This window comes from Notolepis coatsorum (assembly GCF_963971535.1).
Source record: "Notolepis coatsorum genome assembly, chromosome: 19".
NCBI classification, from domain to species: domain Eukaryota; kingdom Metazoa; phylum Chordata; class Actinopteri; order Aulopiformes; family Paralepididae; genus Notolepis; species Notolepis coatsorum.
The window spans coordinates 50,333,350-50,350,196 of NC_140183.1; the positions used below are offsets into that span (position 1 = coordinate 50,333,350).

Below are 16,847 nucleotides of genomic sequence, written 5' to 3' on the forward strand. Positions count from 1 at the left end.
TGTTCCAATTATAGGCTAATTTCTAATTAATTTTAATACATTTAAATAGCAAATGCATCAAGGACAGAAACTAAGCACCCACAGACCTTAACCAGCTATACAGACTACAACAACACGGCACGATTAACTCCACAACTGTTTCAAATGCAGATTGGTCGAGAGGGAGTGAAATCTGTCATAAACAACTTGTGAGGTGTTTGTTAACATTTTGGTTAAAAATGAAAATGATTCAGACTAGGTGAAATTAAAAAAATTATTAAAAAAAAATATATATTTAAAAAAAAATCTAACCCTATAACCTTACTGTCATGCACTTGTCCTAATAAACTAACCTACACTGTAGCACTCAACACTTTGATGAACATTGTTACTCAGCTGATAGAGTTGTGCCCTTCCTGATGACTTGTCGTACATAACTTGTAAGTCACTTTGGATAAAAGTGTCAGCTAAATGACTAAATGTAAATGTAAATTTGTGCAAGTTTCTTTCTCTTTGGGTTGTCAGGTTGCACAAAACATATTCACTGGTGTGTATGAAGAAGAATCACACAGAATTCAATCCACGTGTTGCATCAAACCTCTAAGACATCATCCTCAGCTTTTACTGGTTATTTAAAGGTGACATGCATTATAATGTCTTTTTTCAGTGTCTAGCATTGTATTATAGTAATAGGAGTTAGTATCAATGTGTTTGTGTCTCTAAATACCATATTGGCGGATTGCCGTCATTCAGGTCATTCATTTCCTGCTCCATTTAATCAGGTCGTTCTGATTTGACTCGCATGGTGACGTCACGTGGCGCTGGGGAAGCGGATAGTGATCCGATTGGCTCTGTGGTTGGAGCCAATGCCCGCCCACCACCTAGGCAGCCCACACAGCGATAGCAATGCGAGTGGAAATCACTTCCTCCAACAGCGTGGCAGATAGTGTAATCCGACACCTCGACTGCACTCTGCGAGGGAGAGAGAGAGAGATAGAGAGGGAGAGAGAGAGGGAGAGAGAGAGGGAGAGAGAGAGAGAGGGAGGGAGAGAGAGAGAGAGAGGAGAGATCGCTCCGAGAGCCCGCGTCTGCGTGTGCTTGTTTACACAGTGCTCAGTGCCTCAGTCTCTCTCTATCTCTCTCTGTCTGCCAGTCGCTGGGAGAGAGAGAGAGAGAGATAGAGAGAGAGAGGGAGAGAGAGATAGAGAGAGAGGGAGAGAGAGAGAGAGGAGAGAGAGAGAGGAAAGAGCACGCGTCTGTGTGTGCTTGTTTACACAGTGCTCAGTCCCTCAGTCTCTCTCTATCTCTCTCTGTCTGCCAGTCACTGGGAGAGAGAGAGAGATAGAGAGAGAGGGAGAGAGAGAGAGAGAGAGAGAGAGAGAGAGAGAGAGAGGGAGGGAGGGAGAGAGAGAGAGAGAGGAGAGATCGCTCCGAGAGCCCGCGTCTGTGTGTGCTTGTTTACACAGTGCTCAGTCCCTCAGTCTCTCTCTATCTCTCTCTGTCTACCAGTCGCAGACTGTGTGGATGACTGTCACTCAAAGTGCTTATGGGCAGAGCCAGGCCATCACAGCCTGAAATACTGATGCTGTGAAATGAGGCTTTTGATAGCAATGCAGGTCCCCTTTAAGTAGACCGTCCATAATTAATTTCTGTACAGCTGATGTGTGTTTGACCCACTCAGTAAGAGTTCAAGAAAGACATTAGGTGTCATTCATGAAGCGATATACATGTAAGAACAGATTTCGTTCTTAACTAGCATTTTGTCTTATTTTGTTTTCTTATTGTTGCTTTTCTCTCAGGCAAGACCAAATTCTAAGAGTGGTCGAGAGCACTCTTACCCAGATAAGAAACTCTTACCCAGATGAGAAACATTTAAAAAAGCCTACCATTCATAATAATAATAATAATACATCAGATTTATATAGCGCTTTTCCTAATGCTCAAAGACACTTTACAAAACAAACAATATAATACAATACAGTTTTAGTAGATAAAATAAAAAAATATATATAAAAATGTGAGAGAGGAAGGAGTTCATGGGTTGAAAGCAAACCATTGGTCAATTGCCCCCAAATACCCCCAAATACGACTTTATAAACCCAGAACATTTCAATAATTATTATTATTATTATAACTTATAATATAATAATAATATTATTATTATTATAATAACTTATAACTTATAATAATCTGCAGAACAGTTAGAACAGTTAGATGCTGGCTGCCCAGGCCCGCAGGCCGTACGCATAGAACACATATTTACAACCTCTCCTCTCCTCCCCCCTCTCCTCTCCTCCCCCCTCTCCTCTCCTCTCCTCTCTTCTCTGCTCCACACCTACAAGTTCTGAGCGCACTCTGGGTTTTAGCTACAGGGACCTTTCAGAGATATTCGGTATTTCCGAACCTACTGCAATATTGGTTCTTGACAAGCACGCAGTCGTTCAGTATTGACAAAACCTACTTTCCTGGAACGATTAACGATTTATTTCGCACTATAAGTACAACAAGTATAAGGCCGGAATCCACAGAGGCTTTGCGCGCGTTTTCCGAAGCAAAGCCGGCGCATCTCGCTCTCAAATGAATGAAGTAGGTTGCTCATGACTAAACATGCTTTGCGTCCGTGCAATTGGCGTATATTTAAATGAGGTAACATGGGCGGAAAATCTCCCCTTTCTATGTAAATGAGCCTCTAAACAGGTGATCATGGCAGCAGTAATTGTGCAGAAGATATTACCTACCTGGGTTCCATCCTAGAGGCAAATCTTTCCTGTGACAAAATGGCATCCAATGCAATAAAAAAAAGTCAACCAACGAACTCGATTCTTGTACCGGATCTCCTCACTGGTAAACAAGAATACCCTGAAGACTCTGGCAGGAGCACTCATTCAAGGGTACTACGACTATGCTTGCACCTCATGGTACCAAAGCACCTCAAAGGCGCTAAAAACAAAATTACAAACATCTCAAAAGAAACTGGTCAGACTACTGCTTGACCTTACTCCTAGAACCCACCTCACCCCTGCCCACTTTGACAACCTAGGATGGCTTAGAGTAGACGACAGAGTACAGCAACTTGCAATGGGCCTGGTCTACAAGATACACTACACGACCAAGGTACCCATGTACATGTCAAAATACTTCCCAAAGGTCAGTGAATACCATGATCACAACACCAGAGGGAGCTCCACAAATCATGTTAAACCCAGATTCGGCTCAAACAAGGGACTAAACACGTTTCGCAATTATGCCACATCAATGTGGAACGCCCTACCCAAAGCTGTAAAGGAATGTGAATCACTACCCACTTTCAAAAACACTCTCAAAAAACACCTAAGGGAGACTGCAACTCGAAACTGGCCCCTGTAAATGTCCGAACACAACCCCCTCCAATGTACAGTAAATTACCAAGTATGGTCTTGTCAATATTCCAATGTACAGTTTTGTGTGTACAGTTGTACAGTGTCCCCCACCCACCCCTCCTACCCAACCCCCCCCCCCCCCCCACTCCCACCCAACCACCTCCAATGTACAGTCCCCCCCCACCCCCACCTACCCAATCCAATGTACAGTTTCTACGTCAAATGTATATACTCTTTTTTCTGGACTCTTTATGTATCACAAACAGTACTGTATTTGCAAATCTGGTATGTCATAAATGTATAGATGTAGCAGTACTGTCTATCTGTATGTCATGTATGTCATATATGTTACGATGAATTGAAAATGGGGGACCCTGATGTAAACAAGACGAAAGTCTTTCTCTGGTCTGCATCCCCTTAACAATTGTATGTATTGAGCTGTACTGTACTGTACCCATTCTGCAATCTGTTAATAAAGTTTTCAATCAATCAATCAATCAATCAATCACAGGCATGACCATGAAAGATATGATCGAATATCTCGAAGGAAAATATCAAATCAAGCGCATGCAGCGATACGCCGATACCATGCAATTGTACTCATTATTTAAATATCGTTATATAACGTTGTGGGCCTTGGGGTTATGCTTGCTCGTATATAAACAGAATCTAACTTGTTCGAGAAATATAAAGCCGAGTGCCATAGCCTTCGCAACGCGTGATTTAGAAATAAGGCTAATAGCACTGACATTTCAAATGATTGGTTCTGAGATGATGATCAATACAGTAAACATTTATTTCTGATATAGGTTCTGATCAGCAGTAATGCAATGTCATGATTATTATTATTCTGAAGTTATTATTATTATTATTATTAAATTAAAAATGAATTAATAATGAATTAATAAGAACTCCTCTCCTTCACCTAATTATGAAATCAGATATAGGCCAGGGCTTTACAACTTAATAAAGAGATTGAATATATATTAAATGGGATATAAACGGAATATAGCCCAATATGATTATAATATTATTTCATTGTATATGGTATACATTTAATTTAGTTCCTATCCCATTTAATATATATTCTTTATTAAATTGTAAAGCCCTGTCTTATATCTGATTTCATAATTAGATTAGTGAAGGAGACGAGTTCTTATTAATTAATTATTAATTGATTTTTAATTTAATAATAATAATAATAACTTCAGAATAATAATAATCATGACATTGCATTACTGATGATCAGCACCTATATCAGAAATAAATGTTTACTGTATTGATCATCATCTCAGAAGCAAGCATTTGAAATGTCAGATAGCCTTATTTCTAAATCAGCGTTGCGAAGGCTATTGGCACTCGGCTTTATATTTCTCGAACAAGTTAGATACTGTTCATAACTCATAAGATCTATTTTCTTTAGTATTCCGTTCATTTTGTATTGTATTTCGTTTACTTCGTAATGTATAGAGGAGTGCAAAAGAATATAATCTTTATTGTCATTGTTGGTCCAACGAAACGAGCATCACCACATACAAACATACTGAATATAGGATGTATAAATAATAACATCAATAATATAATATTTGTCCCAAGTGCAATAGTGCTAGTGCAAATGAATAGTATGACAGTCCAGTTGAGTTAATTATTTCTTGATTATTTCTTGATTTCTAATTTATTTTCTTTTTTTGGACAGCGCTAAACTTGACAGCACGCTACATTTTGACACACACATTTCTGCCAAGGGCGCTGTCAGGGGGGCAAAGCGCAGAGTGCGGACTGCGGACTGCTCGCGAGCTACACATATTGGGCGTGTCTGCGCTGGTATCTTATCGAGCAATGTGCTTTCGTGGATATCTCGCAGACGCAGAGCAGGCGCCGCGAATGCAATTTGCTTTGCGCAATCCATTCTCTGTGGATTCCACCCAATGTCTTTATTTGTCATCAGATTAACACACATATACACACATGCGATGAGCGACCCACAGGAACACACACATGCACTGTCTGAGTCGCGAGTCGTGAGACGTGTGGGTGTGTCATTTTGAGATCAGTCGCAAATCGCTTCCTGTTGAATGGATCATACAGGGATCAGATGCCGAACCACAGCTGTTTTACACACGCCTCATTCGCCTTATAAGGAGATGGTGGGCGTGTATGTATGCAAATGAATTGAGCGCAAAAGCGCATTCGAGTTTAAGAATGAGTGGGATTCATCATGCAACACACCTCGGTAAGAACAGATTTGGCTTTTCTTCTCTTAACAGACAGGTACAGTAAGCAAGAATATAAGAAAAATAATAAGAGAGTATTGTTGAATGAGGCCCATTGTATTCCAGCGTTCCCTCCCCCCCTAATGGTTGTACACCAGACAGTGCCCAATTTGCTCTGCCTTTTGGCCACCTGTGGAGCTGTCCTGCTGAGTAAGGACCTCTCCAAGTCTGCCATGATGGATTTTCCTCTTAATCCTTCTCCATTTTAAAAATGTATTCCCCCCCCCCCCCCTACTCCACAGGCTTTTCACCGGATTCTTGTTAACGGTCGCATCTATGGACCAAGTGTTAACGTAGTATTTAATAACACCACCAGATCTAATCAAAATTTGGAAAAACACATTGGTAAAAAGGCAGTGCAGTGTTACAGTACGTGTGAATGCTTTGTCCGATTCGCGGCAAACTCGAAAGATCAGTTTGTCGTACGACAGCGAGGACCTGCTTGTTAGTTACCTTTATTAGTGAGCAAAATTTGTGATGAAGGGCATTTCGGGGACATACTGTACCAACAGCACTAACCTAGTTATCCTTCTCTCTCACGCTTTACCCCCCTATTATTCCTCTCATTCCTATCCTCACACTCTCTCTCTCTCTCTCTCTCTCTCTCTCTCTCTCTCTCTCTCTCTCTCTCTCTCTCTCTCTCTCTCTCTCTCTCTCTCCTCTCTCTCCTCCACCTCCATCTCTCTCTCTCCCCTCCCTCTCAGATGCAACGGCTGCAGTGCCCGGTGGACCAGCCTCTCCCCTGGCGGTGCGGGTATCTGATATAAACAAGGACTATGCCTTCCTGACCTGGCAGCCGCCCAGTGCGGATGGAATGAGCCGCGTGGAGGGCTATTATATCGAGAGGTAGGCTGGGAACAAGGAGATAAAAAGTCTGGGGAGAGCAGTGCCTATCTACACAGCAGACCCCCTGCGGTTCGGCAACTAACGGCAACCATTTCGGGCAATTTCCGAGCACTCCGCCTGTTTTCTACCCAGAATACAACACTGCTTCTTCGTCTTTAGAGATTTGATGGTAGTTGAAAAACTGAACTTGAACTTTTTGAAAGAACTTTGGGCATCATAGCAGCATGGGGGAGGGGGGGTGTACAGGTACGGGCAATGCACACACAGGCATATGCACACACTCATATACATTAGGGCGGCCGGCCGATAGTGGACGCTAGAGCGCCGCCCTCCCTGGTTAAAAGAAGAAGAAGAAAGAATTATTTGCGAGGAGGAAGCAGCCTATTCATCCCCCAGCCGGGCCGGCGCCTAGCCCCCTCCACTCCGTTTTCATGGGCGCTCATTTCTGCTCCGCTGTAATTGCGCATCTCACAGGGCAAAATGCAAATACGTATAAATAAATACGTACGTACAACATAGCACTGTCAAATACGATACCAGAGGGCGCTTGCTCGAGTGCCCGATGTAGTCACTATTGGCTGAGAGTGGCACGTGACATCGCGTCCCCAGACGTTGGGCTCTGGGCTCTGGCTCTGCAGATATTATGCTATTCGAGGGGCTACTAGGAAATAGTAGTTGTCGGAAATTGATAATAATCACAAGATACTGTACATTCAGACAGTGTTGGATCTAACTAAATAGATTTATATGGACACCTTTATGGAAAGTTCAAGCCTGGAGTCTGGACCACAAAGCTTCTCGAAGGGTAGGCTATACTCTGTCTTAGCTGGTTCGACAACAAACAACAACATGCTATAATGGCTAGCTGGATGCAGTCTGGACAGTGGACATATACATCAACAGTCTGGGACAGTGGATATATACATCAACAGTCTGGGACAGTGGATATACACTTTATCAAGCCCTCCTGGACCGCGTTTTTCAACTAAACAAAGTGAGTTGCGCTCTCTCTCTCTCTCTCTCGCGTTCTCGCTCTCTCTCTCTCTCTCGCTCTCTCTGTTAGAGCGATGCTGTGTTATTGTTGAACTATAACTAATACATTTTGCCGCGGGTGATGCATAATCAACCGGACAATGAATGGTAACTTGTTTAAAATGACAAGATATACATATGTGTTCATTATTGGATTGATCAGAGAGAGAGTGGAGTTTCTTTTGGATTTAAAAGAAGTGGATTATGGCTTGTTCAATATCTCGCCCAGTCTATGTTTGAATGAATGAATGAATGAAAACTTTATTTAACAGATTGCAGAATGGGTACAATACAGTACGGCTCAATACATACAATTGTTAAGGGGATGCAGACCAGAGAAAGACGTTTGTCTTGTTTACATCAGGGTCCCCCATTTTCAATTCATATCGATAGTTTAATAGCTAGCCTTGGCTCGTTTAACAATATGCAAAATATGTGTACAGCCCTGTACTCATACTGAAGTTATTCTTGGTATATACTACACATACTACTAGGTCTGATTGTGTAACGAATCGATTCCACGTCACGCTGTGTGTGAGTGAGAGAGAGAGAGAGAGAGAAAGAGAGAGAAGGAGAGATAGAGGGGGATACTAATTAATTCCGCCCCCCCCGGAGAAGAATTCACCAGCCGCCTCAGGAGGTAGAGCTGTTGTCTGGTAATCCGGAGGTTCATGTAGAAGTGTCCTTGAGCAAGACACTTAACCCCTAACTGCTCACATGAGCAGGTTGGCACATTGCATGGCTGCCTCCGCCGTCGTTGTGTGAATGTGTGAATGAATGGGTGAATGTGAGGAACAAATTGTAAAGCGCACATACGTAAGCATGCATGCACACACACACACACACACACACACACACACATAGGCATGCACATACACACACTTACAAATCAAGCCCCAGATCTTCAACGTTAGCATCAGTCTATATTTAATGTCCGTGTAGACTTGTAGACTCTTCCTGGCTTGTGAGGCTAGTAGCTTTCTGTATGGATTAGATAATAATTATATGATCACATAGGGCTCCATCTAGAGTAGGAGTAACAGCTAACGGCTAATATGTGAAAACAATTGGTGTCTACGAATATTTCTGTTTTGAACAAAGCAAAGTATATGTTAGATTACAAGGCAATGCGAATTATTGCTATATTTTGCTATAGTTGAGTTACTGTGTAGAAGTGTGGGGCAACACGTACATGAACAACATAAAGCCAAAAATTGAAATCCGACCTATGAGTTTATCAGATCACCATGCCTATTTCTGTCAATTTCAATTCAGCCAAGCTAAGAAAAAGGCCACAAGATGGCGCTTTAACTGCTCTTTATTGGATAATCCAGCATTCTGTGAGCAATTTCAGTCTGAGCTAGCCCAATTTTTAATGATTAATAATAACTCCGTGGATGATTTCAGGATACTTTGGGACGCTACTAAAGGCATTGTCAGAAATAATGCTATTACTTTCTCTTCAAGTCTTAATTAATCTCAGCTAAAACGAATATCGGAATTAGAAACCATGCTGTCTACCTTGGACATATCTCAACAGAGGCATTACTCTCAGCAGACTGCCGCTACACTAGCCAATGTTAAGAGTGAACTAAACGATCTTATCAGGAAAAGAGCCGAATCCTCCATCCATAAAGGTAGAGTAAATCAATACTTTCATGGTAGTTGACCGAGTCAAATACTGGCCAACAAACTACGCAATAGTGATCTTGTAGGAAATATTACTACTGTTACATCAGAAAATGGTGAGCTGCTTACAGATTCAAAATTAATCAATACAAGATTTGCAAAATTTTATAATGATTTATATACTACAGAAGGTGAGCGTTCCTCTGAAGAGATTGAATCTTTTTTAAGTGGCCTTAACCTCTCTGTTTTGTCACCAGTTGAATCAAGTTTAATGGGTGCTCCTATATCATTACAAGAACTCAAAACATCTCTGGAAACTATGAATAAAGGCAAGGCTCCAGGGTGGGATGGCATTCCCTCTGAATTTTATTTGCGGTTCTGGGACGTCTTAGGCCCACTACTACTTGAAATGATTCATATATCCATATCTAAAGGCTCCTTAGGGAGAGACGTGAATATGTCCCTAATCTCTCTTTTATTAAAAAAAGGTAAAGATCCAAACCAGTGTTCTAATTGGCGCCCTATTTCTTTAATTAATACAGATGCCAAACTATTTTCTAAAGTATTATCTTGCCGTCTTGAAAAGTTTTTACCTAAACTGATTCACCCAGATCAAAGTGGTTTTGTTAAAAAAATACTTTCGTCTGATAATTTGCGACGTCTCCTTCACATTGTCAACTCCGCCTCTCATGCTAAAGTGTCGTCAGCTGTTCTCTCTGTTGACGCAGAGAAGGCCTTTGACCGTCTGGAGTGGACCTATCTTTGGGCTGTACTGAAACATATGGGACTAGGTAAAAAATTTATAAATATGGTAAAAATAATATTTTTTAATCCATCAGCCAGTGTCATAACCGGAAATATTAGTTCTCCTCCTTTCAAAATCACTCGTGGAAGTAGGCAAGGGGATCCGATCTCTGCAAGCTTTTTATCTTATCCCTTTTTTTATTTTATCCCTTGAACCTTTAGCCCAAGCTATACGGCAATCAGAAAACATTAAGCCAATCTCTTTAAATTCTACTGATCATCATATTTCGCTCTATGCGGATGACATCTTGTTATATATGGAGAATGTATCTCAGTCTCTCTCAAGCCTCCTGAAAATGTTTGAAAAATTCAGTTCAATTTCAAGTTATGAAATAAACTGGACCAAATCAGCACTAATGTACCTAAGAACCACTCCTAACTCTGTGCTTGACCATGAGATCCCGGTTGTAACCCAATTTAAATATCTTGGTATTGATATATTTCCTTCAATTGAAAAAATTGTGTCTGTAAACTACAATAGAACCATTAGGTCAATCATAGACGATCTCAATCGATGGTGTAATATACCTGTCTCCCTTTCCGGAAGAGTCTCTATCATCAAAATGAACATATTACCTCAAGTAAACTTCTGTAGTTCCATGATTTCTATTGCCCCACCTGTTGCTCATTGGGAAAATGTACATAGAGCAGTCTCAAAATGTATATGGCGAGGCAAGCGAGCTTGGGTTAAACTTACTACCTTACAAAATGAGCGGCAATCTGGTGGTTTAACTGTGCCAAATTTTAAGTTATATTTTCAAGCGTTATCATTTCGTCCACTGTTGAGTTGGTTTAATTTAAATTCTGAGGCCCCCTGGCTTAATATTGAAAAACATATTGTGGCGCCGATTCGTTTACAAGACATTGTCTTCACAGATATTTCACTAAAGCAGTGTAGATTACGTTATGGTCCGATAATAGCGCATGCCATATCTCAATTGTGGCATTCATGTACTTGCCGATGTTATGGAGGACAATGGTCTAAGAACATTCTCAGATCTGAAAGAGTCATATAACTTACCTGGCACCTCCTTTTTTTATATTTACAGCTTCGTTCGGCTATGCGAGCCTATGGAGTTCCAAGGACCAAACCAACTACTCACCCGTTAATTACTTTCTCTAAAAAAAACTGCAGGTCTCTCCAAAGGACAAGTCTCTATAATTTATAAAGATCTATCACAAAGATGTACTTCGTTAATACCTGTTATCCAATCGTGGAGCACAGAATTGGGATTAGAACCATCACTCTATCAATTGGACCAGAGTTTGGGGAAATATTACTATGGCATCACGAAACCCAAAACATCAGCAGATTCATTTCAATTTTGTCCATAAAACATATTTAACCCCCCAGAAAGCTTATAGAATGAGACGTGCTATTTCACCAAACTGTACACTTTGTTCTCTAAATACTACTGGTACTTTTACACATATGATGTGGGAATGCCCCACAGTCAAAAGTTTCTGGGAACAGATAACTAATTATCTATCTAAAGTATTACAAAAACATATTCCCTGTTGTCCCAAATTACTTCTCCTTAATGATGATGATTCTTTAGCTTTAAGTATTGTTCAGAGACGATTTTGGCTGGCAGGAAGTACTGCTGCAAAAAAAATAATTGGCGCTGCGATGGCAAGCTCCACACTCTCTGCCCTTTAATCACTGGAAACAGTTATTAGCTGATGTTGTAACAATGGAGCTTTCTACAGCTAGATTGAATGGTGCAAGCTATCAAACAATAGATTGCTGGAACCATATTCTCTATCAAGTTAGGACCTTTACTATATAGCTAGCAGGACATAACTAATTATATCTGTATAATTCCCTTTATTTTAAATTTTTTTGATCTTTGTTGAAATCTTTGTTCAATTCTTTTTCTTCTCAGGCCTATGGCGGGGTGGGTTGGGGGGGGGGTTACTATTATTAGTATTATTATTATTATTATTATTTTATTTAAAAAGAAATTTGTCAACGGTGGTTGGTGCAGGGGTTAGGGGGTAGGATTTTTTATTTTAAATAAGGCAAGGGGCAAGCCAATGCGTGTAATTGGCAAATAATTTAAATTTATGTTTTATGTGCATTGTATGCCTGTACCTGTGCCTTTTCTTCCAAAAAATGAAATAAAAATATATTTAAAAAAACTAAAATAAAGCCATTGTTTATATTATAGAAAAGAGCAGTAAGTAGCGGCTGGGTGGTGCAGCGGAGATTGCGCTCGTCACCAATGCAAGAGACTCCGGTCTCGAATCCGGGTGTCAGCATTGCCTGCCGGCTTGGTCCGGCCGTCATACTGGCTCAATTGGCAGAGTCAGCAGGTGGAAGTCGATGGGTGGTAATCTGGACGTTGTGGACAGCGACTCCTACAGGTCGGTTGGGGGACGCCACAGCAGAGACAGGAAATAGCGGGGGTAGTGTGAGCCTCCCACACGCTACACCTCGCCAATGAGAGTCCACGCTGGCAGGTGAAAAGATGTGAAAGGCTGCCTCCTCGTGTACCGGAGGGGACACATGATGCAAGGCTTCTATCCTCCCTACAACCGACCAGTGGGGGGCATATGCGAGCAACGTTCAAGACAGGAGAGGGGAGAATTGGAAACACAAAATTGGGATGGGAGAAAAAATAGAAAATAAGTAGTTAATAAGTAGCAGTAAGAATTGTTCATTAAGTGGATTGTTTATTTATTGTTTTGAGTAAGGGGCAGGCAAAATAAGATTTTCTTCTCCCTGCTGGTTCCTCCCTGGGTCCTCCCTGCTGGTTCCTCAAATGGTTCTATATAGAATTCCAACAAATGTTTCACTAAATGTAATTAAGAACGACCATTGATTCTATATGTACAGTAGTTCTAATGTTCTAAAAGGCTCCACTGTATGAAGCACTATTTGTCACTGCTAAGCACCATGAAGAGTCCAGGGACAACAACAAGTCGCTTTGCAATGAAAGCCACTGTTGAGAAAAATACAATAAAAATAAATTAGTTTCCTGGATTCCCTTCAGTACATTATTGCCAAGGATATACACAGCATATGGTCAGAGACATAATCAATCTCAACAACTGTGCATTAATTGAATCTCAAAGATACGGTTTATCTTACACACGATTGATAGGTAACCTCTTTATATTGCAACTGATCAAACGGTTAACGAGGCTATATTTGTGTGTGTGTGCGTGTGTGTGCGTGTGTGTGCGTTGTCGGTGAGGAAATTGGATTGGGGTAGATAAAGATGGCGGCCAATGTGGTAATATCCATTTGGCAAAGTTCAGTAGGAGATGGATGATGTACATGGTAATTATTGGGCCCCCGCACTGTGTTAACACTACAAGAGTCCCTGAAGAGAACAGGAGGCCACTTATCACTGACACCAATCAATCAATATCACTATATATATGTGTGTGTGTGTGTGTGTGTGTGTGTGTGTGTGTGTGTGTGTGTGTGTGTGTGTGTGTGTGTGTGTGTGTGTGTGTGTGTGTGTGTGTGTGTGTGTGTGTGTGTGTGTGTGTGTGTGTGCATATGAATGCCAGTGCGTATGTTTGTGTGTGAGTGTGTGTATAGATGTATGTGTGCATGTCTGTTTGTGTGTGACGTGTGCAAGAGTGTGTCTATGTGTGTGACGTGTTTGTGCATGTGTGTCAGGTTTACAAGTCGTCCCACTGATGAATGTTATTATTGGGCAGAAGGACATAGCTACAGTACCTTCCAGTTCCCTAGCAACCCTCTCCTGGAGAGTTCCAAACCTCCGCTGCTCTTTGCGGTCTTTGTTTACAGCAGGTGTGGACGCTTTATCATCTGCTGTTGTTGTCATGCGCTCCAAAAGGGCACTTTTACAATCTCTTTTCAATCCAAGACGCTGGAATGATGGGTTTCCCATTGAAATGACAGCCACACAGACAAAATGACAGATACACAGGCAAAATGACAGACACAAAGACACACATAAAAAATGACAGATACACAGACAGAATGACAGGTACACAGACAAAATGACAGGTACACAGACAAAAAGCGTCTTTGTGTCTGAATTCTGCTTAAAAAAAAACACACACACACATGCACAAACATACTATATCTCCCTCTCTCTGTCTCTCTTACTATCACACAAACACACACACACACACACACACACACGCACACACACACACACACACACACACACACACACACACACACACACACACACACACACACACACACACACACACACACACACACACACACACACACACACACACACACCTACCGAAGTCAGCCCAATGTCACCCCACTTCTCAGGGACCTGCACTGGCTCCCCTTTGCCGCACAAATCCGCTTCAAGGCCCTCGACCTGGCATATCGTGCGGCGAAGGGAACGGCTCCTGCCTACCTCCAGTCAATGGTCTCTAACTACACATCGACTAAAGACACACTTCTTCAACCAATATTTAAATCCATTTATTTATTATAATTTTTATAAACCTATCTTACTGTCATGCACTTGTACTAATATACTAACCTACACTGTAGCACTCAACCCTTTGATGAACATTGTTACTCAGCTGATAGAGTTGTACCCTTCCTGATGACTTGTCGTACAGAACTTGTAAGTCGCTTTGGATAAAAGCGTCAGCTAAATGACAAAATGTAAATGTAAATGTAAATACACATAGCCTTCACTCCCAGACATATCTATCTACACACACTATCCCCCTCTCACTCTCTATCTCTAATCAAATCAAATAAAATGTATTTGTAAACCCCGAAAACAGTTAATGTCCCCATGGGCCAACTTACACATTAACTTACAGTATACACACATATGCACACACACAGCTGTCTCATAAGTACATCATTATCCAGATATCTCTGTACATCATATCTATAATTCATATTATGTACGTCAATGATCCATTTGGCCATTGCTATAATCTAGGTCTCTCTATGTTGCAACATGTCATTCTGTCACTAAACTCTATCCTCAATCAACTCTGTTGTTCGCCTCTGTGAATAATAGCTGGTCAAATGATCAGTCTCTTTCATTTTTCTGTTTGTTTGATTACTTGTTTTTGCCTCTTTCTTTCCTTCCCCCCGTCTTTTGTCTCTATCTAATACTACACAATGACACTGATCTCTCCTCTCTTCTCTCTCTCCAGGTGTGACATAGGCGTAGGTCAGTGGGTGCGTTGTAACGAGCAGCCTCAGAAGGTGTGCCACTACCCAGTGTTTGGTCTGAATGACGGGACCATGTACCAGTTCAGGGTGTGTGCCGTCAATCAGGTCGGCGTGGGACGGCCCTCCAAACCCACCGAACCCATCCTCACCGCCGACCCCCTGGAGCCCACCAGGACCATGGGTAAGACGCAGCGTGCGCGCGCGCGAGAGAGAGAGAGAGAGAGAGAGAGAGAGAGAGAGAGAGAGAGAGAGAGAGAGAGAGAGAGAGAGAGAGAGAGAGAGATGCACATACATGCATTGTGACCAAAAAATTGGGTGTTGGGTGTTTCTGAATTCGGATGATTTAGGATGATTATTTTTTTCCTACACACAGGACACATTCAAGGAGATGCAAGGTTTCTGTAGGCCTCAGTGATGAATAAACAAAAACAATTAAATTGGGCGAGGTGTGTGTGTGGGGGGGGGGGGGGGGAGAGTTGCGGGAATGAATTTCACATGGGTGCGCGAGTGGGTTATGTGTTACAGCGTACAGTCAACGGAGAACACCAGCGTCATGCCAACGGTTCACTTGCTTAAAGTGATTCCGCCGACGGAGCCAGTCGTGTGTCAGACAACCGGCGAGGCCAGGAAGAGACTTGTACAGTAAACAGATGCTGTGATCTAATTTCCTCGAAGCCAGGGGTGTGGAGGGCCCCTCGCTCACATACAGTATTGGCTTTCTTATTTCTACCGACATAGCAAGGTGCATCGCACAGCCGGGGGGAGGGGGGGAGGAGACAAACAGTGTTGTTTTCAAGTCATGGCTAATGCATGTGAGAGTGTGACCAGTGTGAGAGGTATTTTTAGTTTGTAAATCGTGTTAGTTCATGGATAATTCTAAAAAGAGGTGGTGGTGCTCGAGGAACTGATCTTTATCATGTAAGACTCGAGGAAAGCACAGGTGCTCTTGAAGTAAAAGGGTTCGAGATCATCACGTGGCAGGAGACAAACTTCATGCTCTCTCTTGCCTACCTGAAGTTTGTTTCCTTCCATGTGAAGTTCGGTAGTAGTAATTAGACCTCCGCAATGATGAGCGATTACCAGACTCCTAATTTTTTCCAGACTGGACACACAATAAAATTATAATCACACAATGGATCGCAGCTCCAGTAAAAAGCTACGTTTCACCCCAACTTCGTCTGCATTAGGCAGATCCTGCGCTACTGAATCGTTGCTTTTTAGTCAATAAAGTATCAGGAGCTGTAATCCAGTGTGTGGACATTCTTTTCATTCAGTCTTTACATGTTTGTCCTGCGCTACCTCTACTGTACCATGAATCCTGTTTTGGTAGTAAGTTAGTTTATTCACCAAGTACAGTAAATAAACAAGAATTTTATTATCTGGTATCACACCGATCGACTCCAACCAAAATCTCGAAAACGGCTGTATCTCTCCGGGTCTTTCCCCCCCGTTGGATTGAGTTGCTGGCGGGACAGCTGCAGCGATGTCAACACTCGACATAAACTCAACAGTGGTCCGTTGGTGAAGGTTTGGTTGGAATTGCTCCGTATGATGCCAGATGGACATAGTCTAGGTTGAAAATAAGTGGAATCGTCCTTTAAGTAAAGTAAAAGAAGTGAGACGAGTACAAGGTGGTTGATGTCCACGTGCTGCTGGACAGAGAGGAGGCGGGGAGAGAGGCTGGGGTCTGATCCTGGCCATAATTCAGCCGGATTTCAATCCACTATGTCACAAACACATGCCATGTCACCATAGCCTGCTGAGCCAACAGAACACCCC

At 42.0% G+C, this 16,847-nt stretch overlaps 1 protein-coding gene across 1 annotated transcript in view; it reads left to right on the forward strand.

Moving 5' to 3' along the window:
* The window catches only part of myom3 (myomesin 3), a 153,664-nt gene that overhangs the window by 80,369 nt on the left and 56,448 nt on the right, over positions 1-16,847 (forward strand). Inside the window, exons 11-12 of the mRNA XM_084335719.1 lie at positions 6,316-6,457; positions 15,050-15,249. Coding sequence (XP_084191845.1) covers positions 6,316-6,457; positions 15,050-15,249 — 342 coding nt within the window. The remainder of the gene's footprint in view (positions 1-6,315; positions 6,458-15,049; positions 15,250-16,847) is intronic.